At 52.1% G+C, this 26,174-nt stretch overlaps 6 protein-coding genes across 6 annotated transcripts; 3 read left to right on the top strand and 3 right to left on the bottom strand.

Annotated features, from left to right (window-relative positions):
* Nucleotides 1-199: 199 nt before the first annotated feature.
* BROUX77_005282 (uncharacterized protein) lies at nucleotides 200-2,189 on the top strand (the record flags this gene model as incomplete). Its single annotated transcript, XM_073750138.1, has 4 exons — nucleotides 200-273; nucleotides 339-594; nucleotides 661-1,080; nucleotides 1,143-2,189. 4 exons carry the CDS (start codon nucleotides 200-202, stop codon nucleotides 2,187-2,189), a joined length of 1,797 nt encoding a protein of 598 aa, XP_073604168.1.
* Nucleotides 2,190-2,420: 231 nt separating this feature from the next.
* Nucleotides 2,421-3,151, bottom strand: BROUX77_005281 (uncharacterized protein; the record flags this gene model as incomplete). Its single annotated transcript, XM_073750137.1, has 2 exons — nucleotides 2,421-2,747; nucleotides 2,819-3,151. 2 exons carry the CDS (start codon nucleotides 3,149-3,151, stop codon nucleotides 2,421-2,423), a joined length of 660 nt encoding a protein of 219 aa, XP_073604167.1.
* Nucleotides 3,152-3,762: 611 nt separating this feature from the next.
* Nucleotides 3,763-5,447, bottom strand: BROUX77_005280 (uncharacterized protein; the record flags this gene model as incomplete). The annotated part of the gene is made up of 2 exons (XM_073750136.1): nucleotides 3,763-5,358; nucleotides 5,427-5,447. The coding sequence occupies 2 exons, from the start codon at nucleotides 5,445-5,447 to the stop codon at nucleotides 3,763-3,765; spliced, it is 1,617 nt and encodes a 538-aa protein (XP_073604166.1).
* A 1,155-nt stretch (nucleotides 5,448-6,602) lies between these two features.
* BROUX77_005279 (uncharacterized protein) lies at nucleotides 6,603-7,163 on the bottom strand (the record flags this gene model as incomplete). The annotated part of the gene is made up of 1 exon (XM_073750135.1): nucleotides 6,603-7,163. One exon carries the CDS (start codon nucleotides 7,161-7,163, stop codon nucleotides 6,603-6,605), a length of 561 nt encoding a protein of 186 aa, XP_073604165.1.
* Nucleotides 7,164-19,977: 12,814 nt separating this feature from the next.
* On the top strand, nucleotides 19,978-21,483 carry BROUX77_005278 (uncharacterized protein; the record flags this gene model as incomplete). Its single annotated transcript, XM_073750134.1, has 1 exon — nucleotides 19,978-21,483. One exon carries the CDS (start codon nucleotides 19,978-19,980, stop codon nucleotides 21,481-21,483), a length of 1,506 nt encoding a protein of 501 aa, XP_073604164.1.
* A 1,763-nt stretch (nucleotides 21,484-23,246) lies between these two features.
* On the top strand, nucleotides 23,247-25,730 carry BROUX77_005277 (uncharacterized protein; the record flags this gene model as incomplete). The annotated part of the gene is made up of 5 exons (XM_073750133.1): nucleotides 23,247-23,614; nucleotides 23,721-23,801; nucleotides 23,853-24,605; nucleotides 24,666-24,892; nucleotides 24,946-25,730. The coding sequence occupies 5 exons, from the start codon at nucleotides 23,247-23,249 to the stop codon at nucleotides 25,728-25,730; spliced, it is 2,214 nt and encodes a 737-aa protein (XP_073604163.1).
* Between the last annotated feature and the right edge of the window lie 444 nt (nucleotides 25,731-26,174).

Here is a 26,174-nt window from a genome sequence, read left to right as displayed (position 1 = left end):
TCCAAGCTCATGAAAGTCCCCAACAAGTTCTGGGCCAGCCTCGTTTCTCATCGTCCTGCACATCGCAGCTTTTCTTTCCGTGGCCACCGCCTGGCATTCTGATTGCTTGTTCAGCTTCTTTGACTGGCGCAGGCTTCGCGTTCCGCATCCGCACCCGCAACATCGTCAAGGCTTCCCGCCAAAGAGCAGACCGGCCACAATGGCAAACACCACTACAAGACCCGCGAAACGGGATTACGTTCACCCGGATGCGCACCATGCGAAGAAGAAGATGTGAGTTTTGCGAGAAGCGCTGGCTGTAGAGACATTGTTTGCTGACGCTTCTGCCCTGGCTGCAGCCCGAGTCCGTTCCCCATCCAGCCTATCAGCGCCTTCTACTTCTTCCTGGCGTCCGCCGTCATCTCGGCTCTCTACTCGCCCATCGCCGACTGCGACGAGACCTTCAACTACTGGGAACCCACGCACTACCTCTCCCATGGCTACGGCCTGCAGACCTGGGAGTACTCGCCCGAGTTTGCCATCCGCGACTGGAGCTACATCTCCATGCATGCCGTTATCGCCAACTTCCGCCGCATACTGCCGTTCCCGACAAAGGTGAGACGAACCCATGGTACAAATCAAGCCACTACGCCGGACTAACCTCGCGCTCCGGCGCTTTAGGTTGCTGAATTCTACTTTGTCCGCTATGCCATGTGCTTCATCTACGCCCTTGTTCAGACCATCCTCTACCGCACCATCACGCTCACGCTCAACGGCCGCGTGGCTATCATCTACGTGATCGCTTCCGTCATCTCCCCCGGCTACTTCCACGCCGCGACAGCCTTTCTGCCGAGCAGCTTTGCCATGTACACGACGATTCTTGGCATCAGCTCCTTCATGAACTGGCGCGGTGGTCTCCACACCTCTCAGGGCATGTTCTGGTTCGCCGTTGGCGCCATCTTTGGCTGGCCTTTCTCGTATGCGCTCATGGTGCCATTCATTGGCGAGGAGCTCATCCTCGCTCTTATTTCCAGCCAGGAGGAGATCTACGAAACCTTCCTCCGTCTCGCTCGGGGAGTTGTTTCGGCTGTTTTGCTAATTGTAAGTTGTATTATGACTGGCGGCTTACGGGCTCTTTGTTGTGCTGACACTTTGGGGTATAGGGCTTCGACACAACTATCAACTGGTTCTTCTACCACGAACTGTTCGTTTTGCCGTGGAATATTGTCAAGTACAACATTTTCTCATCCTCGGGAGGCCCGGACCTATATGGCACTGAGCCGTGGCATTTCTACATCAAGAACCTCCTGCTCAACTTCAACATCTGGTTCGTCTTGGCCATTGCCTGCTTCCCTGTTTTTGCGTTTCACAAGCTGTTTTGGCCTTCGGTCGGTGGTGTGCAAAGTGGCCTCCGCACTCTTGTCTTCATGTCGCCCTTCTACATGTGGCTCGGCATCTTCACCCTTCAGCCCCACAAGGAGGAGCGCTTCATGTACCCTGCCTACCCTCTGTTGGTTCTTAATGCGGCCATGACTACGCACATGGTGCTCTCGATCTCTGGAAATCCCAAGGGCGTCTTCTCTCTCATCCCGGCCAAGATCAAGGCCCTGGGAGTCGTGGCTACTCTCTTACTTTCGATCAACATTGGCGCCATGCGCATTTATGGTCTCTACACCGCCTATGCCGCGCCCATGGACATTTACGCCCCGCTTGGCACTGGCGCTGTAAACAACGAAGGCATCGGCCAGGCCGGTGAGTTTGTCTGCTTCGCCAAGGAGTGGTACCGCTTCCCATCGTCGTACTTCCTCCCACGAAACATGCGGCCCAAGTTTGTGCGGTCCGAGTTCCGCGGCCTGCTGCCCGGCGAGTTCTCCGAGGCCGATGTCGGCTTTGGCACCTGGCCGACCTGGATGCCCACCAGCGGCTTCAACAACCTAAACCAGGAAGACCCATCCAAGTACACCGACATTCGTACCTGTGGCTTCTTGGTCGACACACACTACCCGCTTAACAAGGACCCCCTGCCGCCCCTCGAGCCTGACTACATCGCCGATACGGAGAACTGGGAGGTAGTTACGTGCCAGCCCTTCCTTGACACGGCGCGCACACACTCGATTGCGCGCATCTTGTATGTCCCGGAGCTGAGCATTGTGCCCGACCAGTACCGTAGAAAATGGGGTGAACATTGTCTCCTTCGCCGCAAGAACTAGGATACGGGGAAGAATGTTACTTGCACGCGATGAACAAAAAAGAACAAATTGTAAATACCTTGTCACATGTTAAGTATAAAATACAAAATATATGGATTGTGGGAGCTGGCTTGACTCCGAGAGAATGAATAGTCCCGCTGCGTAGGAGTTGTGTAACATGGGTGAGCTGCCAGGGTTACGCAAGTGTACAAATGCCGATCCATTCGTAGTATTCAGAATTCAGACTTAACCCTAGACATAATGGCGTTGGCGTTGGCGGCCCATCAGCAACAACAACCGACACGACCAAAAGCTGCAGACAACCCGCACAACAACCGAAATCAAGATGCACACCGAGTACGCCACGAGAAATGGGCGGCAGGCACGGTAGCTGACCAGATGGGCATCAGCCAAGGTGGGATCCAGGACCTGCACGGCACAGCGACCACAGGCAAACGTCTGCACGAGCAAGAGGACGGCGATTTCGTAGGTCGCAAGCATCGAGACCTTGATGCGAGGGATCTGGTGCGACGAGAGGGAGATGAATTCCCAGAAGGTGCATGGGATAGCAGCAGCAGCCTGGGGGACGAAAGTGTGGCATATGAGCATGGGTATACAGGCAGATGAGGCTTCGACAGGCGGGAACTTACAGTGGTCACGTAAAACACATATCCCCACTTGCAGCTCAAGCCCAGATAGATGGCACAGGCCAGAGCCATCATCTCAGCCGACAGCCCGAGCATGCGCAGGAGCAGCTGCACATGTGGGCGCAGGCGCATGTGGCTCTGGCTGCGCCAGCACAGGCCGTGGATGACTTCGGTCTCGGCGGTGAGGAAGATGTGCGCGCGGCGCGTCAGCCGGTAGCGCTGGAGCAGCGGTGGCGGGCGCGGGATGGCGTCGAGGGAGCGGACGCTGGCGTTTGAGGAGATGGTCGTCATAGCGGGCTGGATGTGCGGAGCGGGACGAGGGTAGGCTTGAACCATTGGGAGAAGAAGAAAAATAAAAGAGAAGAGAAAGGAGAGAGGAGGAGCGAAAAAGATATATGAAGAAGACGGACTTGTATATGTAAGTGGCCATTAGAAGAAACGGGCAGACTAAGACGTCTAGCGTTCACAAGACGGAGCTAACGCCGATGAATATCGGGGCCGCTTACCAGTATCCGGACGCATGATACACATACACAAACGGACCCTCAACTAAAAAAAAAAGAGAGAGAGAGACTGGCCACTTTAAAATCCCAAAACAGAAGCGTGGGAGGCAAAATGGATACACGTTAGAATAAGAAGAAAAAGAAAATACAAAGAAAAAAGACCTTGGAGGTGTTGCGGCTAAACAGCTGCATAGGTGATGTAGTTCCCATTAATTCTATGCCCTTCAAGTTGTCATCCTCACCTTGCCACACCACACAGTCGTCTTTTCCTAAAAGAAGATGAGAAGAACTTAACATGTCACCCGCGAGACAAAAAAAACATAACCAAAAACTAAAACAAAAAGAAAACAGGTACGCCGTGCTGTTTGCCTTTCTCCCATCTCCCAGCAAAAGAAAAAAAAGGAATAAGAAGAAAAGGGGATTCTGTACGCAGAGACTCTTGCTCTATTGCTTTTTGCCGTGCTCTACATCCGACCCTGTCTTCTCACTGGCGCTTTCTTGCTTCTCTCCCTCGGACAGAGCTGCCGCAGCAGCAGCCTTCTGGGCCTTGCCCTCGCGATACCTGGCCATCTTTTCGCCCATGTACCTTGCTGTGCGCGAAAAGCCAGCGGTGAAGAGGCCCTTGGCGCTCTGCGTTGTGCTGGGCCACTTGATAGTCTGGACGACGGTATCGCGCACAGTCTTGTGCAGATTGGCCGGGTCGTCCTGGGCGATGCGCATCTCAAAGTCGCCGCCCTGCGGCCGCTTGATGCCGGCGGATGTGTTGTCGGACGAGTCGGTCATGAGCTGGTTGAACTCGGCGCGCGTCATGCCGAATTGCTTTTGGTACTGAAAGTATAGTCGGCCGCGGAAGGCGGTAGGCAGGCGACGCACCATGTTGGCGCGCCGGACCGGGTCCATGTCTTGTGCCAGAGAGCGGTTTTCGGTGCTTTCTAGCCAGGCCCAGTCGCTAATGTCGGGGCTGCCTCTGGATGAAGAGCCAGCTTTGTAGTCTATGTTGGGGAGGTTGTTGATGAGCGGGAGATAGAGACGGCGGAAGTTGACTAGGTTATTGGAAACGATGTTGTTGACTTTGCCTTTGTTTTCTGTCGGCAGGGCCATGCGCGGGTCGCCAAGGTAGCTTAGGCCGGCAATGGTGTTGAAAAGCTCGCGCTCGGTAAAGTTCTCAGGCAACAGAAGGAGACTGGCCCGTACGGCAGCCATCAGGCTCTGTTGGTTAGCCATGCGGACACTAGCATTGTCGCGCAGAATCTTGACAGGTTTGTGTAGACGGCCAGCCAAATACATGGTTTCCCATGTGGAAAGATCCGTGCAGAGGTTCGCAATACTGGTGACGCCGTACTTGATCAACATGCCGTTGACCACAACATACGGATTGAAGTAAACGCCAGCGCCCCAGTTCTCCTGCACTGAAGTCACCAAGCCAGAGCCCATCTTGGCTAGCCCGGAGTAGTGCTCGGGGTGTTGCTTCATGTTGAGTGAGTGCCAATGCTGGGGGTGAGTGACGCCGAAAATGAAGTCAATCATTTTAGGGTTGGACTTTTGTGTTTGTTTGAGCGCGTCCGGAGCTTTGGGGTGCACAGCACGGAACTCTTCGTCGGAGATGGTGGAGACGGAGCTGGACTGGGCAAAGACGCCGGACCCATAGGCAAAGCAGTACATGATGGGAGCCTTGAACTGGCGCAGCATCATGGTAAGAGCTTCGCGTAGTTCGGCGTTGATGATCATGTGCTGGTTCCAGCCAAAGCCGCGGGCCGGCAGATCGTCGAACTTGTGCACATCGGAGTATTTGTAGTCCTCCCAGTCAATAGACTTCTTGGCTGTGCCCGCACCGGCAACCGCATACTGCAGCGACTGTTCGAGGCCCGGGCTGGCTTGTTGTGCTGCCTGGTTGGTGGTGTCGGGCCGTTCACCGATGCTATAGTAGCGGGCCGGGAGACCGGCATTCGGGGTTACCGGGAGATTATGCAGGCGGGCGCGAGACCTGGATAGCCCCGCGACCGTGTTTGTATAGCTTGGAAGCCGGGCATAGCGGCAGCTCTACAAGAGCCATGGGCCGAGTCAGGTCGAGTGGACAACGAGGCAGCGGGGGAGGGGCACAAGCTTACCAAAGCTCTGGAACAGTTCATGACAGGCAAGTCTCGCGGCGGCTCTGTATGTGTATCAGGCGCAGCCGGACAGAACGGCGCCGGCGTCGGCAAGGACAAGCAAACGAGTGCCGGGTGACGGGAAGAGCCGGAAACGGGAAAGGGAAAAAAAAACGGCGTCGGGCTCGGTCAATCAACGGCTTTCATTCTTCGGCCTACGGCGCAGCGATCAAGGAAATCGCGTGTGACTTGTTGCAAAAGCGGTGCCGGGAGAATTAGGCAACTCAAGTCGATTGTGTGCCGATCGAGGCCACGGACGGAAAAAAGGGCTGAGGACTGAACGTCAAGGCTAAAGTGGGCCCAACAAGCAAAGCGGCAATTGACGGCCCTACGGACGAGATGTTGAAGCTTCCTGAAGCTGTGGAGCCCCAGCAAAAGAGCTTCACGCTGGTGGAAGGAGCGATGGCTGGGTCTAGCTCTAGGTACCAGGTACAAAGCGCCACATTCTTGATGGCTATCCCAGCCACAGCAGATATGTGGCGGAGTGTGAAATGCTTACATCGTGGGACACAGAATGCTTTATATTCATAACCTTAACTATGCGTGTAACTAGTAGATACATTCTAGCAATACAATAAAACAGACCCAAATAAATGACAATCTCTAACACTCCCACACCCACGCTTCAACCCCAGTCTACAACAACGCAGTCGTCTCTTTGCTATTTAGTGCGTGGTGGTCGCTCGTGGAACCTGCGTCTGGAACATCCGGTTCTGACGCTGTAGAACTCATGCCCTTTGCACTGACAGCATGTGACGCGTTGCTGATTTGGCGTTGAGCTGCTGCTGTCAAGCTAGATTGTTCTCCAGTTGGCTTGGGGGTAATGGGCAGAGGTGCTGACACGCGGGACACCAAAGAAATGTATCTCGGGCTGGCGCTTGCGTGAGCAAAGGGGCCAGTGGAATACGCTGGAAGGTCAATAAAAACCACCTCTTTGGCCTTTTTATACAACTTGTAACAGTCCGCGATGATGTCTTGTGTGGTGAGACCCTCCTCTACCACGCCCCCTTCCAGCACCTTGCGGATGTAGTCCTCGACGTGTACAAACTCGGCACGACTATTGTGGTAGCGATCTGAAAGTCCACTATTGTGGATAAGAGCCAGAACACCGGAAATCATTGTGTTGGCACCCGCAAGCTATGTGATGATGACAGTGTCCTCGATCTTCATCGAGCCAATAGCCGTCAGTGACGCACTGAGAAAGAGCTGGAGAATCATCCCAGCCCACTGAATGGTGACAACGGCGTGGTATAGGTAAAAGTACTTGGCGCGCAGAAAGACAATATCGCGGTAGAGGCCTGGGGGCATACCACGCGGAGGCCAGCAGCCATTGCTTGGATGGGAAAGCTTGCCATCCTCGCTATTTGTTAAGGCACCGACACTCTCGGCAATGACTCGCCACTCGCTGTTGGACAAGAGCCGATGTGGCGCGTCACCGTTGCCAAAGGGCTCATCCGGAGGAAGAGTTACAGGCTCGTCACGCTCAGAGACGTCGGGAGTAGGCAAGAGTTGTGATTCAGTGTACGTGACAGCTAGTTTGGGGAGTTTCGAGGGTGTTCGGTCTCGTTTCTTGCCATCAAGCGTCGATTCAGACTTGGAATAGCGCGAGCGCTTGGATGATTCGAGAGAGGCAAGGAGGGGTGTCGTAGAAGTAGGGGCTATTGAATGGCTGTCCTCGTGGCTTTTTGAGGGAGCCATGGCAGAGGGCTATGGGCTTTGAGCGGCGAAGAATTAGCTGGCTGCTACTGGGCAGACTTGACGAGTAACTCCCACGAGGGAGGAGAGAGAGAGGGGGCCGGACGTATTTGATGATACAGACACTGACGCGTTGTGGCTGACGCCAGAAACCTCTCCGGCCTTTGTTGTTTCTTTGATCTTTGACAAGATCCAACATGGCTTCCGTGTCAACTGGGCAGTTACACCTGGGAAGTTGATGCGTGTATCCGATCCTGCCGCGAGTAGAATGGGAATGAAAGTAGATATAAACTCTGCTCTAGAATTAACATCAACTGGGCAGCTTCCCGAGACGCTACCAATAATGCAGCTATCAGGTCTTGCCTTGGATTGAACAAAGATCGAAGCAGATCTTGACCTCGCCTCGAGCTCAACCAGACTTCAGGCATGAACTAAAATTACGCAGGGAACAAAAACGTTGCCATATTTTTCGTTACTAGTGACCACAGTGACTGCTGCTATTGCTATAGGTGTGCCCAACTACTATCACTCTCGGGGCAGACGATGCAGCTGGCGCGAGCTGGAAGGGCTCACTAACTCAATACTTTCTGACAGAGGGCGGCATCTTGAGAATTGACTCGGCACACAATGACTTCCTACGTGATACAAGGAGATAGTCTACACACTCGCTGCTTCGTTTGATGCTTTCGTCTATTTCAACCAAGAAACAATACAGGCCCACCTCCACCTTCACCACTTTCGAGCCCCGAGCCCCGAACCCCGAGTCTCGAGCCTCACGTCTCGAACCCAGTCTCGTTGAACCTTGCATGACTCTACGGCACAGCATAACTCGGCATTCTATGGCATCATCCTGACGATTGACACAAGTTCTTGAAACGCAGTGTCAAGCAGCCCGCTTAAGCCTGTGGCATAATTGCGTGGCCATGCTTAGAAATGGCTCTGTCAGTGCACCCATAGGCAGCATGTGACTCAAACTGAAATGCCCTTGCTCTATGATAGTGCCACTGGCCATCTAGACCGCCGGTATGTAGCAGTGAAGAAGGCGTTTGCATCGTTACTGGGCACATCTCCTTGTACAAGTGTCTATAGCCTGCAGCTGATAGCAAAGCAGCAGCAGCAGCAGCAGCTCCTCCTTCTCCCTTCCCTGGGCCTTGGGTCAGGCCATGGCCATATCGTTGTCTCCATCAGCGTCAGGATTGAGACATGGAGCAAAAGCAACGACCACCAGGCACTATCACGCGGGCTAAACTCTACGGTAGCGTGTATGCAGCTTCTTTCCAACGGCTGCTACCTCGATGAGGCGGCCGTGTGCCTGCGTGTACCCTGAGAAGGGTTGGTCGCTGGTGGAGACATGGAGAACACAGAGGCACTAATTGCGGAGCACACTTGGTCTGTGGATTACTTGGACCTATATGTATGTATGTATGTATGTACTTGGATACACGCACAGTGTGCTCTTGCATGTGCATTACATATGTACGTGTGTATGTATGGAGGTATTCTTACCTGGATGTGCGCCCTGACGGCCCTTCTTGGTTCTCTCCGCTGGTGCCCTGTCTCCCTCTAATGCAACCATCTCCTCTTTGCCTGCCAAACCCGCCCCTTCCCTTGGCCTGCAGACGATTGTACGATTGTGTCTCCCCGTCCAGCATTGTAACGGTCAGTAATACTGGTTGGCTCTGGGCCGAGTGCCCCCCTCTGATGTGCACATGCCCATCCCATGTCATCTACTTGACTGACTGACTGACTGTACGGTCTTGTCTTGGTGCCCTGCTTCACTGTTCCTCTTCTGCAAGAATCTTCTCTGACACTGTTTTGTTTCTAAACTTGACAGCCATCTTGGCTTGCGTCAAACATCCAAGTGCCTCGGCTCCTTAGCCTGTCTACTTGCCTGCACTTGGTTTTTATGTCTGATGCTGGGGCCTTGCGGTGGCAGTGATACGAGCTTTCTGCATAACAAAACAGGCGACAGGATAAACGACACACGGAGACAAGCCAAGTCTAACATAACACATCCTAAGCTAAATTTGGCTCAGTCGCGTCTTCGGACAGTTGGATGCTACACCGAGGAAGGAAAGACGCCGGGGTTTGACAATGCTACGCCTCGATTCAGCAACAGAGTGAACGAAAGGAGACATGCGACGTGAGGCTGGCGTTTCTGTTACCTTGTTTCTGATGGCGGGTCCGTTTCTGGGCAATGATATACAGTCCAAGTGTCTGCTCAAGTTCTGTGCAGAGTTGTAGTGTGCGGACTAGAAGCTACTTGGCTGCGACTTTATGTTTCATACAGACTTGGACTAGCACACTTTAAGCTCGGGGCTTTTGGAAATGTTTAAGCGTCGGAAAATTGAGGACGTGCATGAAATGCGCTCTACCGATTGTGCAAAAATGCACACTGCAGACGTTGTCTTGGTAAGCAATTGGGCAGCAGACTTCCCTGCGTGAGGGTAGGGTATGTGGTAAGAGCGGGTGAGTGTGCTTGATGGGGGCTCGGCATCTTGGAAAAGTATGATGCTGATACGGTACCTGAAGGAGGACCCCTAGAGATACCGGCGATCCTGTGTGAAGAGTGAAGACCCCCCCTGCCGAGGATACGCCGGCGGCTCAGGTTTCCTCTGATCACCAGCTTTCCGTTGCTTGGATAAGCACAAGTACACAAACACCTACGGATAGACCTGTACACAGATGTGGTTGGCCGTTGCGCAGTTCCCTCTCCTCGTGTTCTCAAGGCACTGCTTTTCTTGGCTCAGGAGAAGGATGCACTTTGCATGGTCACATTGGTCAAGGGGTAATGAGTAAGTGGGTATGCATGCTCATAGCGAGCTCACTACAGGTTTACTAACTATGCCAACCCAACTAGCCCTCGTACCGATAATCAAAGCTCTCTTCCGGAGGTTTCTGTCAAACGGCTTGCCACAGCGGCCGGCACTCAGAGCGTACAAGTATGCAAGTATGTAGTTAGCTATACTGTGTTTGCGCTGGTCCTGGCAAACTGGCGGTCAAGAGACGGACCAGATTGGCTTGATTATTACACGATTGTGCCGCTTTTGGTTCCGAGATGGTGAGAGCCCCTCAGGGCCAAGATGGTAGCGAGACCTCAGAGGCTGCAACTTGCAATGAGCTTGGCCTTGTGGAGGCCAAGGGCTGTTTATTTTTACGGGTGTATTTTTTCTTCTTTTTTCTTCTTTTTTTTCTATTTGCACTGCCGCCAAAGATGTCTACATTCAGGTAATATAGTGTAGGTTTTGTAATGTCACGGGGTGGACTCCTCTGTGTGCTTGTATATAAATTACATGGATGCCTTTGTTTCGGGGGGGAAAGCGAAGCCTTGCTCTTCACCAAACGCGTGCGCACAGAGCAAAGACATTCTCGACCCCTCACTCCCTACCCTTTGTTTCCCCTCTCGGAGAATATGAGTCCGAAGTAACGTGGAAATCCTAGACGCCACAAAAGATGACAGGGAAGGGTCGACTTATGGCAAACTCCGCCATACTTGGCCATAGTGCGCATAGACCACTCTAGTGGCTTGAGATGAGATGATTTGATAGCCGACTGATCCTCTTAAGTGCGAGTCTTGCATGCGCTGTTTGTTGGTGTGTATGGTATGTGTGTACAAAAAAAGAAAAACAAAAAAACCGAAAGTTCTGCACAATTTCCAGCGAATGTTCGTTTTGGTTTCTTTGATTCTAGAAGCACGTTCCGGAGGGAAACTGAGAAATGAAGAGCTGCACTGCTTACTGCACGTAGATATTCTATAACTATGCCGTTATGAGCGTTTGAGCTGACTTACACAAAACACGTGGAAAAGTCCGAGTTGATTATGTATGTACAACCATCGGCGCACGTATGCAGCTCCGACCCTGTTACACACTGCCAGCTATCAATACTCCTTATTCCTCACTCACTATGTCTGTATGCCTGTATGTATGTATGTACATACACATGTCCAGCCCCATGTGTTAAAGTTTATTCATGCACTAAAAAGGACACTAGCAACTCTAACAATGCCCGGACGTTGTCTTCCAGGAATCACCCTCTTTGCCGGAATGTCTCCTTTTTCTCCTACTCTGACAACCAAGATTGACACCACGCTCCCGGACCCTGGACAGTCCAAGTCTAAAAACATATGTACATACTTATATACAAACATGCCTTGCTCCTCGTTCCTCATTCCTCATGGCTACTTATGTACACAGCCCGGAGTTAAAGCGGTTATGTTGTGTAGTGTTGTGTGGTGCTGTGTACGCCTGCACTAGAGGTTTCTGGACCTTTTGGTCTCTTCCTGCGCCTTGGTCCTGTTTGTCCGCCGATTACACAACTCTCACGTCAGCCTTAGTCTCGCTACTGACAACACTAACTCGTCGCGCTACGGTCCCGTGCATCCGAAAGAAGCCAGAATAGAGCAAGGTTAGGGAGCCTCTGCCGCTGTAATCAGACACATCATTTCCCCCCAAGGAGAAATGTCGTCAAGCCTGGAGCCGTTGCTGCTAATTTTGACACGGGGCTTTTGTTTGGATGTGTCCCTGTCTTATATTAGTTAGGACTTCCTAATACGCTTTCGAATTTAAGTCGCGTCTGCAGGCTTCTCCTATCCTATCCTGACCCAACTCTGGCATGGTTCTGTCCACCTTCAGACCAAGCCAGCCAGCCACCCCATCCCATTCCATCCAAAGAAAGCCAGCCAGCCCAGGTGCCAGAGAAGCTCTGACATGCGTTTTTTTCATCTCATGTTGCGCCGATCTCTTGCTCATTAGTATCTCTGCGAGTTCTAGTGTGTGGTTTTTTCCGCAATGTATGTAAATTCTCATGCGCACACGCATACCATCCCATGCTGGTGTTACTGGTTTCTTGTTTCCACCACCACCCTCGATATCGACGCATTTTGCTTCCAAGCTAGGCTTAAGTGCACTCGCTCAAATCATGCAGCATTGCGACTCGCTTGCAGGCGGTATTTGAAACAATAGCGACGGAATTGGGAAGGCTAGTTATAAACAAGCCGACCAGCCAAACAATAAGTGCATGGTTTCTTGGAAATTTGTTTATTGCCCCCATAGCCTCTCACGTATAAGCAAGCGATAACTCGGCATGCGTAACGAGTGTTTATTGGCATCTTTGTATGCTTGCATCATACACAACTACAACAGCATATTACAACTGAGCTCCCTCTTTACGGCCTCTTGTCCTGGCCAGCACTCAAAATCAAGATAAAAGAAAACCTCCGATATCTATTTGAGGCCATCGTTGGTCTCCTGATTATGGAATTGCATTTGGGCTGCACCCCCTCCCGCATTCTTCATGTCTTCATTTACTCGCCCCAGAAACAGGGCAAGTTGGTGAGGATTCAGCCACCACCAGGCTCGACTTGTATAAATGACATCCCGGTCGACAAGAATATTAAGCCCGCCCGCCATGATGGGACGAAGTGGATTTCACCAAGAAAGTCCCAGTGAAACCCAATATTATACCATTCTGGGCAATGAGCCCGACATGCTCTCCGTTGCAGTATGAATCTCACCCACAAGCAATCACACAAGTGTTACAGCCAGGCCGAGTATGTATGTACATATACACTTACACCTAGAGCACTTCAGCTGCCGAGCAATTAATCCCAGATGTCGGCATCTTCTTCTCTGATACTCTACATAAGATGAGAACCACACGAACGAGACCCTTGGATTTCTCAATCGCCGAAATCCGACATGGGGGAACAGACCCTCGCCCCTCGCTCTTCTCGCCTGGTGAGAAACTCCACTGCCCTGTGGCAACAGAGACGCAGTTGACTACACAATAACAATACACTCGTGTAATAACACGTATTTTTACATAGACTCCTGCCTGCCCTGGGCTGTGGTCCCAAGACGCCCAAGTCGCGCTTCACCACTTCCAGTGTCGTCTCTTCTTCTGCTAATTAGGGCAATCTCAGCGGCAGTCCAGGGGAACCCTTCCCTTTGGCTTCTGTCTTGTTCCTCGTCAGCACCTCCGCCCGTGTGTCCTATGAGAAGAAGAGTTCCGGGCTAAAGATGCCGCCTGACCTAGTGGGTAGAGGATGAAGGAGAAAAAGCAAAAAAAAAAAGAAAAGAGGTCCAAGCTCTCAGTCCTTTCGGCCCCCGGAGACCACAGGGTTACATTGGACAAGGGTGACATGGAAGAAAAGAGAAAAACTGCGCATAATCATGTGGTCGTGGGAATGGTGGGAGACAGACCCTACTGCATGCACAGCAAGCCTTATCATGGATATGTGGATTGTGCAAGTTGTCGTCTAGTTATACCTGGAAGGAGTGTATGCATAGGTATCTGCACATGTCCAACAGAACAACATAGCTGCATGTATACAAGTGTAGATGTAGTCAGTCGCCAAACCCCCAGAGAAGGAGGATGGATGAGACGACGGAGAGGAGGGGAAGCGTGATGGTGGGTGGTGACGGGGACGTTGACGACATGTAACGGCAACGGTTCCGGTAGACTAACAACCTGCAGGCGTGCAGGTTGAAGGCTCACAGACACTTGGAAACCATGCAAGGTGCTTTTTATATTCTTATTTATTTACTTGGCCTTTTTTTTTTGGTTTGTTTCTCCCTCGAAGCCGTTAGTTTCTAGTGAGACAGCAGGGAAGCGAAGGTCATCACGATCAGGTGGGAGCGAGGGAGGTGGAGAAACAGGCAAAGAAACGCAAAGGGACAGCAAAAAACGTGGTGTTCTTTTCTTTTCTTTTCTTCTTCTTCTTCTTCTTTTGCGCTTATTTTGTTCTCTGACCTGCATTGCATGTTCCAATAGAGGCTTTTCTTTCTTCGTTTCAAAGTACTTGAGTTTCCAGCATTTCCAACTTGTTTTCTTTTTATTTTGCTGCTTCGGCCTCTCGGTCTCTCTTTGTCCCCCTTCGCTTAACCACAGAGAGGGAATGTGTATGTAAGTGGCAATATGTATGTATGTCGTCAAGTACAAGTGAATGGTTATGTGCGGGCAACTAGACGAGACTAAACTCTATTCTGCTCGGGATGCCTGCTCACTTGCAAAAGTGCTGGAGCAGGGCCTGTCCTCCTGGGGGAGTGCTAACTTGGCGACTGTTGCTGCTCGATCAGGAACGCAAGGCGACGTGATAAGAGATGAGACGATTTAGAGTAGTGAGAGTCTATGAAGGTATGTATGTACATCTGTATGTAGTTACATGTGTTTGTACCTGTACAAGTGCGTGAAGATCTGCGTGCGCAACAGCTCAACACACAAGATGATTGGGATTTGCAGACATGGAATCGACGAGAACAGCACAAGGGAACAAAAGAACACGGCTGGAAGAGTGTGACGGCTGGGCTCAGCAATAAGAGACAAGTTATGAAGGCTGTCGGATTTTGCCATTCCGTACAAGTAATAGTGAGTGGGCTAGCCAGTGCTTGTGCCTCGCGCCTGTGCACAAACCCGCTGTTCCGCGCAGGCATTTGGGACTTATACAAATCCGTCTCATATGCCTTTCTGCTTGTGACTTGGCTGGCCCGGCCGGCCCTGCAAAGTGTGCAAGAAGCTTCGACGTGAGATTGATTGTCACGTTGGAGGAGAAAGAGGAGAGAGAAAACAAGAAAAGGAAAGGCATTCGAAATAACCAAGAGCTGCCCCGGGGAGACGAAAAGAAGGAAGTTAATATGTTTGAAACAAACTTGGGGACCGTGCAATCTTGCGTGGAGAGAAAATTTCCGATATCTAGGAAAAAAGAAAAAGAAAAAGACAAAGAAAAAAAAACCAACCAAGGAAAGGGAATATGCCAACTAGCGGGCCTTCTCAGTGCCTCTGTCTTCTCGCGGCGAAGGGGAGGCGTCTTCTCTCGAACGCCTGCCCACTGGCACGGGGGGAGGGGGGCGGGCAGAGGAACTGCCGCATTCTAAGTCTGGTACACTTCATACGACTTTTAAGATGAGTCGTCTAGCCGTGCCAAGATGAGCCACTGGCAGCTTATTGGGAGGCAAAGAGCAAGGAAAGGGTACGTACACGTACAAGCAGACGAGGCAAATCAACGGGCGGAAAAAGCAGCACCGAATGCACCTCGAGTACAATTGTACTTGAGCCCAAATGCGTATTTGTGCTGTGCGGTGGTGTACCGTGGGCTATTCTTGGGGCCGTGCCAATGCCTGTGTGCCTGTAGGCCCCTCCCCCTATGGGCCTCTCGGCTTGTAATCTCCCTGTTTCTCGCCGTCGCCTTTGTCCTTGCCTTCGGCATTGGCGTTGGCACTGGAGTCTGTGGTCGTGACATGACATGACCTCAGACCTCGGAACTCAGACCTCAGACCTCACCCACTTGCCCGCCCGTTCGCTGCCCAGTCGCCCACATCACATCTTCCTGCCCGGCCAGTACACGTAGTGTCTGTCCTCGATCTTGATCTTGTAGCCATAGAGACCCTGCCTTGCTTGCACATGCAAGAAGCAGGAGGCGATCAAGCAAATTTTCATGTGAGGCCCGCGGCCACACGCGACCCAAGAAAAGACGGTGGAGCTTCCCAGAAAGGGGCGTGGCGATTGGGAGGAGGAGGAGGGGGAAGAGGCGAGCCTGATGGGACTGGGGCGTGCGGGCTGCTGTGGAGGTTGTTGGTGTTGTCGTCGTTGTGGCCGATGAGGGTGGATGACGCTGTTTGGGCAATACGCACGGCACCAGACAGAGGCTATAGCATAGCACAGCACAGCAAAGCACAGCATAACATGGCACGGCACAGCATGGCACAGCACAAACACTCGGTGTGAGTGGTGAACAGCAAATAGAACTCAGCAGCAGTAATGGCGCCGTATACATGCAGCAGTGGGAAACTTGGAGCACAACATGCCCTACTTGCATCAGCATGTATGTATGTACATACATACATATGACTCTGTACATATGTACACACAACATCCCGTACACTATTCGTACACACAGCAACAAATGCACCCAGTTGTAGTCGTCTGCACACATATACTTACACGTATCGTATACACATCGAGCTGGCGCACTGCATGGGCTACACCGTCCGGCACACCATCCAGCGTCGTAACTGACTGACGAGTCACTTTGTGCCCAGCCAGACGGCGCAGCGGGCACATGACGACAAAACACATCACATCAGGCTGCCAGACTTGAGGTGCCGGAGCTCGCAAAGACACTGTCCCCGATGCAGAGAGACAGACGAGTGCCACGACCCAAACAGACGACTTGGGGAGCCGGACGAAGCTGGGTGGGCGCGCGCAAGAGCCTTTGCTGTGAAGATGGTCCACAAGTGCACTGGTATGTTACAGCTGGTCACATATGTATGTGTGTGTGTATGTGTGTACATAGATAGTTAACAGCACGACTAAGGCAACACACTGGAGCTTCAGCTCACTATACGTCTCGGCATAGTGTACAAGAATATGTATAAGTGCATGTGCAGACTTGCACGCTCCGTCAAGCGAGGGAGCACGGGTAGTAGCTTGTTGGAGCCTGGAACCCGTGACGTGGTATGGTCTGGCTGGCCCTATAGCGGGCGGCGATATACACGCTCAAACACCACATACACACTCTCTCTTTCTCTCCCTCTCTCTCTCGCCGTGTGAGCTTGCATTTCTAACATAATCAACCTACGCAATGAGCGGCGTCGACTGCCTATACTTGTCCACGTCTTGCCGTCAAGAATTAATTCTCCTCGTCGCAACCGCAAAACCCGCCGTCTGCGTCTGAGCGTCGCCGAGGTTTAATCACGGCCGCGGTCAAAGAGCCCCAAAGCACGAGCGTCTGTGGAATATTGGGCCCGCATTATACAACAGACGGGGCAAAGAACCGAATCAGGTATGCGAACACCCAATTTCGAATCGCTTTCCATGTGCAAAAGCACGAAAATGCCGACAACATGTTGTGAAGAAACTATACCCAGGAACGTTGCGTGCTAGGGTTCGCCCGTGTTAGACACTAGGGTTTGAAACCCAACCAACTACCTATACCAAACCCCACGCCTTGGCTGCAGGCTTGCAACCGGCCGAGCCCTCGGTAGCCAAAAACACGAGCGGACATGTAATCAAGCTGCAGTATGAGGAGGAGTACCCCTCTACTTGTGCAACGATGGATATAAGAATGTTTGCATGTGTCTACGTTGCACCGGTTTCCATGTGCTTGTTTATCTCCAAGGCCCTATTGGATGCGTACAGAGGTTGTGTATAAAGAGACTCACCTGCATGCTTCTGTGGCAGCTGAAAGAAGGCAAAGGGTGATTCTTTCTTCACTGTTGAGACAGAAGCCCGTTGCCCGTGGTGGAGGCAGCAAAGTATAAGAGAAGGACAGACTGACGTAAGATGGACATGGCGAAGAGTGAGCGTGTGATTCTACGCCGTGTCTCGGGCCCAGAGCCTGGGGAACTAGAAGCCCGCACGATCCAACCGGGCCGCCCACAAAAAGAGGGCTTCTTCCTGATGCTGTTGTGTTGTGTGGCATGTAGTAGAACGTGTGAGGTCTGCATGTGCAGAACATTTACATACATTGATAGGCCCTAGACCCTAGACCCTAGCGGACACTGGCATCCTGCCTCCAAGTTTCCCTTCCTGTTGCACAGGCCTAGGGCAAAGGTCAGGGATTGTTGGCATTGGGAAGCACAAGGCTTGTTTGGTTTTGTTTTTCCCTAGCTGTTGACCAACTAGTTGGACCAGGGGGGTTTCTCTGGTGTCAAAATCTTAGTCGTGGGCGAGTCGAAAGAAGGAAGAAGGGGTTTCTCCGCACCCGTGACGTTGTCCTAATGTTATCCCCTCTGCCCTATTGTCAACTAGCTCGTTGGCGCCGGTGAAGATTCTGGAGGAAGGGATTATTTAGCCCCCTTCCCCCCTCCCCGAGGCTGTTTTAGACTGTCGTGTGTTAGTGGATGAGAGACAGACAAGAGGCACGAGGAGATATCAGAGACATGTGTCACAGACAGAAGACGGCATGATCGAAGTAGAATGATAAAAAGCCAAATCGAATTATACATGGTGAACCAAACCTCCCTAGCCCGCAGTCTGCCTCGGCTGCTTGTGCCCGAGATATACTGCCAGTGCAAGCAGTTATATAAAAGCTCGATAACCGTGTGTACAGACATGGACGCCGGTATCCTTATGTTGCACAGTTATCTCCCTTCGTCGTCCCTCAGCCTTGTAGGGTGTCCTCCGACATGGCTTATGGCTGTTCGGCGTGTCTAAACTCTTTATGCTGCGCTGTGCCTTGTGCTCTTATTTTTGCTCGCTGCACTCGGCATGTCTGGTCTGGTCTGGGAAAAACGTGGTGTGATTGATATGTAAGTGCATATAAGAAATACACAATCCACGATTCACCAAGGGCACGACCCTCGCTCGCTATATATGTACACACTTAAATACACACCCCTCTCGACCCTACTCCCTGCAAACTATTAGTGTCCCATTTCCTGCCCTGCTCTTTTTGTCTGGGAACCACCCATGCTCTCCTCTGGAGCTTGAGCTTGAACCACGCCCCCCCACCAGCTTCACTTCTCGCTCCCCCAGTCCCGTTTCCCTCTGAGCCATTGTCACTCGCCCCTCCCCCTGGCTTGGCCACAGGCTTTTCTTGTCAACTTGTTTCTGGTTTTCTTGCGGGCGGTATCGCTCTTGGACGTGGTGACACTGCTGCTACCCATGTACATAGAACATGCTACATTTGGGCTGTATACAGGTATATACAAGCACGCCTACATACACACTTGGCTACTGAGCCCGTGTCTGAATTTGCTGGCGCAAGTCCTTCTGTGCTGCTGCCCCGCCCGCTGCGTGGCCTAGCTCCTACGTACACTTGGATGTAGTCATTTGCCCATGGCTTGGTGTCTCTTCTCCTTCTTTTTTTTCATGTGCTGGCCTGGCCCTTGCACGCTCGAGTACTACTTACTATTTACTACTCCTACTACTTGACTACTTGTGAATCAGGCCGGGAAGCCGCAGCGACGAGAAGACGGGGTCAGAAGAGCCACACCGTGCCGTAGTAGTGTATTCTCTTACTGCCCCCTCCCCCCCCCCATCCTACCTGCCTTGGCTGCCATGTTCTTCCTTGCCGGTGCAGGACTGGCCTGATTCTGCGGGTTGTGGGTTAGTGTTGGCTTTAGATGGCGGGCACGGCATAGACTTGCAGTATACTTGAACCAAGACGCATTTGAGTACATATGTAGATTGTACATACATACATACATATCGACACATACACATACAGACACAAGAAGACCACCCATTTATTTACATGCAGTGCCCGCCTTGACTTTGACACGGGCGGTAGAACAGGACAGGACAACCGGTGAATCTGACGAATCTCTTTTCTTGCAAAGACTTTACCTTGGGAGTATGTTGCTGCTTGGGGCGAGTCCGTTTATCTCCTCGTCTTCAGAGTGCACGGGGGGTCTCCTTGCTGGGTCTCTAAAATCAAGAAAAAAAAAGGAAAAAAAAATCCGTTTTATGTATAGCTCTCCCCATTCGACGCATATTTTTTCTCTCGCTTTTTGACATGTCGCCTTGGCTTTGTTTGATATATTTCTAGGCTTGGGCTTCTTTGTGCAGGCTTTCTTTTTTTTCTTTATTATCTCCTCTGCTACTCTCTTTTGTCTCTTGCGTCCAACTATCCATTCTTGTACATAACTACATATACATACATCTCTTGCTCTCGTTACGCTTTTCCTTGTCGTTGTTTCTTCCTCTTTCTCCCACTGTATTTCTCACTGTCATTTTCACTGCCACTGCCACTCCCACTACCGCCACCACCGGAATTCCTACTGTCTTCGCTGCCATACATTACTACGTCTCCAGCCCAAGGCCTGCATTCTCTTCTTCCTCTGCTATCAATCTACTCCCACCCATTCTCAGGCCCATGGCAGCCGTCGGGACACTTAGAACAGCTGGCCTTGGCCACGACTTTATCAGACCCAAGATGTACCACCCTCACTATGATAGTTCCGGCCTGTCCTCAAACACGCCTATGGCCATGTCTAGTCTCTCGGCCGCCATGATTCAAAGTACAGCCCTGCCTGTGTCACATTCACAACCACCACAACAGCAACAACAACCACCATCACAATCCCAGCAGCAACAGCAGCAGCAGCAGCAGCCGCAATCTCATGCCTACTCGCATCCGCGTTCCTCATTCAGCCAGCAGTCTCTCACCAGGGACTCCACCATGTCTCCCCTGGATATCAAGCCTTCCTTTCCTACCAGCACCACCAGCACCTCCAATACCACCACCGCTCTCCCCACTTCCTCCACACCCACTACCGTCACCGCCAACTCCCACAGCATCAGTATTCGCCAACAACCACAAAACGCCCGCGTAGCTATCGGCAAGGAAAAAGACCGCAAGCCCATCGACCCTCCGCCCATTCTGCAGCTGACTATTGCGCGCGACAAAGACCCGCATCAGCACTATTTGCAGAGCCCCTACTTTTTCATGTCATGTGCTCTGATTGGCGCTGACGAGCAGCCGCTCAAGGACATCCCCAGCACGTCCATTGTTGGTTCCCTCGCCTCCAGTTTGCACAAGCTCAAGGATACCGACAACTCCGATGGCGGCTTCTTCATCTTCCCGGATCTGTCCGTCAAAGCCGAGGGCAAGTTTCGCCTCCGCTTTTCCTTGTTCGAGTTCCAGGGCGCCGTGTGTTCGCACATTGCCGCCGTCACCTCGGACGTCTTCACCGTGTGGCCCGCCAAAACCTTCCCTGGCATGACCGAGTCGACCTTCCTGACCCGCTCCTTCAGTGACCAGGGAGTTCGTTTGCGCCTCCGCAAAGACTCACGCGCTTCTACGTCGCGCAAGCGCTCACGTATTCATGAGTATCCGACGCTGCGTTATGTGCCGCGACCGCGGACTACCGTTTACGATACAGATACGGCCACCTTGCCCCGCATAGATGGCTCGTCAGGCCTCATGGGTGCATCACTAGGCTCCGTCCACGTGCATGAAGCTACATCATCAGTCCCGTCGCAGGCAGCCCCGCAACCGTCGCATTCTCAGTCTTCGCAGAGCAGTACTCCGCGCCAGCCGCCGTTTTCCAGTCCGTATGCCGCCTACGACAACAGGCTACCCGAGGCCCGTGGTGCGGTGTCACGGCTCTCTGCAGCGTCTCAGTCAGCGCCGCCGCCTGCACCGTACTACTACGGCTCGTCATATGTCGCTGCGAGCTCCTACCCGGCTGTCTCGGTGGCATCTGATCTCGAGCTGCAGGGTTTGGGTGCTGTAGTGGCATCATCCATGTATCCATCTCATAATGCACTGGGCACAGTGGCTGGGCTGACGCCGTATGCTACAGACACCTATGGACAGCATCAATCATCGTCTTTTGCAGCAACAGCAGACCACGACTTGCATTTTCGGACAGTATAAACAGAAACGGCGGCAACGCCAGGCTCCTAGGGATTGACAGGCTTTCACTATGTGATTCTGAGTGGTTCAGCAACATATTTCTTCCACTGTCACGCATTCTTTTTTTCTTTTTGACCATGATTTTTCTTTACATTATCTCTTTTATTGGGCTTTTCCTTTCTTGTTCATTTTTCTTTGTCTCTAGAGCTACTTCTTGGGTCTCCCTCATGTACCTTTTCTTTTTTTTCTCTACTTACTTTCTAGTTAACATCTGGTCTGGGCCTATTTTTCACTCTGTGTTGGCCATGTACGAGCTGTGAAATATACATCGCTCTGCCTCGTTGCAGTCTGCCTTTTATCCCACATATTCACTTGTACACACGGAACTGTATAGATTGTGCTTGAAGGTCCATATTCGTATCCACTTCTGGAGCTTGGCCACTTCACGCTGCTCTCGGGCCATGGAGTTTGCCGGCCGGCCGGCTAATATGTGTAATGACTGGTATACATATTAGGCACGGGGTTGTCCGTTAGCTATGACCAGGTCGCTCAGATATTAGACAGGGAGAGTGACAATTAAGGGAAGGAAGTCCCGGGGCAGACGATACAGCTGGCGTGAACTAGAAGGGCTCACTAGCTTAATACTTACGTGTAGCTCTGGCCAGCCTGCGGTTGCGCGTGAAGGGGGAAAGGAGCCATGCAGGCCAGTGCACGTGCTCACAGGGCCCTCTTTTCTGCTTTTTTTTATTTTGCTGGTTGTCTCCGTCTGTTGCTAGCTTCATGTGGCCAGTGCTGGGTGTCCACATGTAAGGCTCAAGGAGCAGCTGGGACGCCGTTCGGAGTCTTGTTTGCCCCGTATTTCCCTTTTGTTTTTTCCTGTACGGCGCGCGCAATTCAATTACGGAGATGGCGAAATAGGGCTGTATCGTAGGTTGCGGGGCGGCGTGGAGCCCACGTAGTGGCCAGACCTTGAGAGAAGATGTTTGGGTGTGCGTAACTGAGGAGGGAGGCAGTCGCTCTCAAAGGATTCCCATGCTCACGTAGCACAAGCCCACTGTTCTCTATGCTTTGTACCACTTGTGGTGCGTCCCGGAATTAGGGTTAATCCAGAAGTTAGGGCCTATTTTGTAGAGAGTCCTGCATGGCAGCCCGCCGTCAGCCGCCGGCAACCGGCGGCGGGCTCGCCACACCCACAGTCCGCCACCTTATCCGTCGCAGTCACAACAAATCTTTCTTATCCGTGGTTAACCTTCGTTCCCGTTATGTCAAATCGCCAGACGGCCGAGCAAACTTTGGCATTTGACGGCTCAATTCCCCTTTCCCCGCCCTTTTTGCATTCTGCAGTACTGGCTATATTATATATTGCTGCACCACTGGTTGCCAGCCCTACAGCTCACCCTGCAGCTGCCGAGCCGCCAACCGACAGGCTTTTTGTGCTGGATAGAATCCCCGGGGAATCCCCCGTAGCACCTCGACGCAGGCGAACAGGCTTCAGCACGCCTAGGACCCTCTTATTGCGTCTAGCCTGCATTTTATCGATTTTTATTTGGTTGCTTTTATAGTTGTTCGTACTTGTGCGTAAATCGAATTAGCGCTTTGTCTCGGACTTTGTCCTGTACTGTAGCATCCGCAGACCGCCGGCCTAACCAGAGCAACATACCTCCGCCGTGCTCCTCCGGGGTTAAGCCCGGCCCGCTACCGTCCGCTCTCGTTCCTTGCCCTGCTCTGCTGGCCACTTCTTCCCGCTTCTTTTCCGCTGTCTCGTCCGTGTTCGCTGTCTGTAGATGGAGGGAAGTGCTGCCACCTCTGCAGCCAGCGGCTCGTCGCCTACCAGCGATCATGGCGGCAGCAATTATGTGGCGCCAATCGCCAATTCTTCTGCTGCGGGACTTCCAACGGAAGGGAGACCTAGTACTGTCTCTGGACCTGCAGCAGCCGCTTCTGAGGGTACAAACTCGGCTCCCGGAGCCCTGCCAATCTTAGGGTCTGTGGCTGCAGAAGTTGCTGCTGTTACGGCGCCGGGAACTGCAGGAGATCAACCAAAGCAACGGCGTAGGCGACGCATATTCTCGTGTGAATCGTGTCAGCGGCTCAAGTGTCGTTGCGATTACGATTCTAACCTACAATCATGTAGGCGGTGTCAGCTGCTGAGGTGAGCATGAGTTGGCGTAGAAATACTATACATCTACTTAAGATCATGACAGTTCCTCGTAAGAACCTACGCCAATATTTGTGACTAATACTTTCATGCCTGCCAGAATACGCTGTTCACGGCAGGACCAGGACCGCCTGGAGCCATTACCACGGCCTCCCGTGGCCGGACAGGCCTCCGAAGACAGGTAAACCATCCTGCCGTCCAATTATGCCCTTGTGTGACTAACAATCTTTAGAATCCGAGCTCTCGAGGACGCATTAGCCGAGACACAGGCCATGGTGAAGAAACTTTCCAGCCGTTTTCTTAACATGCCATTGGACGTAAACGACATTGATGACGAGTCGCCATCTGCCCAGGCCGTAGACACTGGTCCCGAGCGCATCTCGGACCCGGCCGACCACGCCATCAGTTCGGCGCCTGTCGTAGTCATTCGCGAGCTAGGATCTCGTTGGGCCATGGCGAACCGCAAGCGCAAGGAATACGCCATGTTCGACATTGTGGCAGCACAGTTGGTCGATGCAAAGACTGCCGAAGAACTGATTCAGACCTTCTTCGAGTTTCGCGGCCAGGTATACCACCTGGATATTCCGCACGGTGTTTCAAGCGAGACCCTGCGTGTCCAGTCACCCTTCCTGCATAGTGTGTGCTGTTTGTATGCAATGACGTATGTCCCGGATTTGTATGCCACCAGCTTGCATCAGCGCGTCTATGAAAAAGTACGATTGTCGCTGGGCCAAATTCTTCTGACCAGCCCGTTACACTTGGAAGAAATCCAGGGCATCTTTTTGATGAGCAACAATGCAACTGCACCATCGGAAAACGGCCCCGAATATATTGATAGCTGGATGCTTTCGGGGTACTGCGCTGAGCAGGCCATGTTGTGCATCAGCTTTTCTACTATCGTGAACAACATAAAGGCTGGCCAAACAACTGCCGAAGACCGGGCCGCTATCCGACTATGGGCAACTATTTGCGTACATCACCTTAGGTAAGTTCATACCGGGCATCTTTAACCAATTACTTGGAACTCACTAACTTTGATGTTCAGATGGGCTGCAACAACTGGTCGGCCCTCGGTCATTCCGGAGCGCTATATTGAGCAGTGTAACACGCTTCTCAGTTTCTACGAAGCAACGATGCAAGATGGTATGCTATTAGCAGAAATCATGCTCTATGCCGTTCTGTTCCAGAAACTCGGTCATAGACCACATATGGACGCCTCTGGCACATGCTTGACATTTGATCCATGGAAGCGGAAGTGGTCACATCTCTTGTGTAAGTTTATGACTCTGAACGTTTTCTGTTTCTTACTTACTGATTCTCTATAGCCTTACAAACTGCTTCTATGCTTCAGATCGGGTATAATATCGCCTGTTTAACTCTCTGTGTGCGCTCACTTGAAGATCTTGGTGAACGTATCTCTTCATCTACCATTCTTTCAAGCCCTTCCAACATGCAGGAAAGCACACCCTCTAGCTGCGGTCCAACAAGCAACACGGTCACCTCCGACCCAAACGACACTCGGACTTTTCTTCGTCTCGGCGTCGCCCGCTCCGTCCAGGCCGTGCTGGAGACTTTCCTATCTATGCCCCACACGCAGAGAGTTTCGTCTACCACCAACACTCTTCTTGCTATTGGATACTGCTCATTGATTCTAGCGCACTATGATGCCGCCCACTCGCACGTTTCCGACGAAAAGTGCAAAGAGCTAGTTTTCAAGTATGAGGAATGGTGTGCTGCCACACGCGGCAAGGAGTGGGCACTCAGCATCGCCCGTCTCGCGCGAGATCTTCTCATGGCTCGTCTGCAGCCAAGCTCGGCGGTATCGGAGCGTGGTGGCTCTAACTGTGGTGGCGGTGGCCGGCGTGTAGAGTTTCATGGCAGCTTTGCCGCGGCACACCACCGCGCTCCTCCTATGCAGCCTATGACGCCCGGTGGTGCCCACCCGACTGATGCTATGGCAATTGATGGTGCAGCAGGTGCAGTGCCGGCAGGGATTCCAGTTGGCTGGGGCCCCGATGCGTCACATCCCGCATACAACTTTGCGCAGTCAGACTTCCCCAACATTGAAGACTTTTTCAGTGGTGGCTTTTTGGACTTTCCAAGGCATTGAGGCATAAAACAAAGAAAAAAAGGGGGCTTCGTGCCGGTGGGGTTGGGGTATGTTCTTTCGAGATAGATCACAGAGTACGATCGGACATGTAAAATAGGAGTTTAGTGGCTATGTGTTGTTAACTATTTGCTTATATGCTCGAGATGGGTCGTCGTGTGTGTTACGAAAAAGCCTGATTTGTGTGCAAATGTCTGGGCAGTTTTGGAGTGTAGCTGTGTGATGAGATCGAATGAGTCTACGGAGACGCCTCAAAACACCTCTCACCTTCTTTCACCTACACGGACAGGCCGCATGCCGTTTTAGACTTAATTCGAACCCCAGCCAAATCAACTGCCAATATGCCGCTGGCGCGTCTTGGCCAATGCCAACAATATGCAAAGATCTACAGCAAAAGCCACTTGAAAAGCAATGCTTAGTAAAGCCACATGGCCGGGCGACCTGAAC

This window comes from Berkeleyomyces rouxiae (assembly GCF_048999995.1).
Source record: "Berkeleyomyces rouxiae strain 22BRR77 chromosome Unknown BrBRR77_ptg000005l, whole genome shotgun sequence".
In the NCBI taxonomy this organism is placed as follows: Eukaryota; Fungi; Ascomycota; class Sordariomycetes; order Microascales; family Ceratocystidaceae; genus Berkeleyomyces; species Berkeleyomyces rouxiae.
This window is presented reverse-complemented; position numbering and strand designations above follow the sequence as displayed.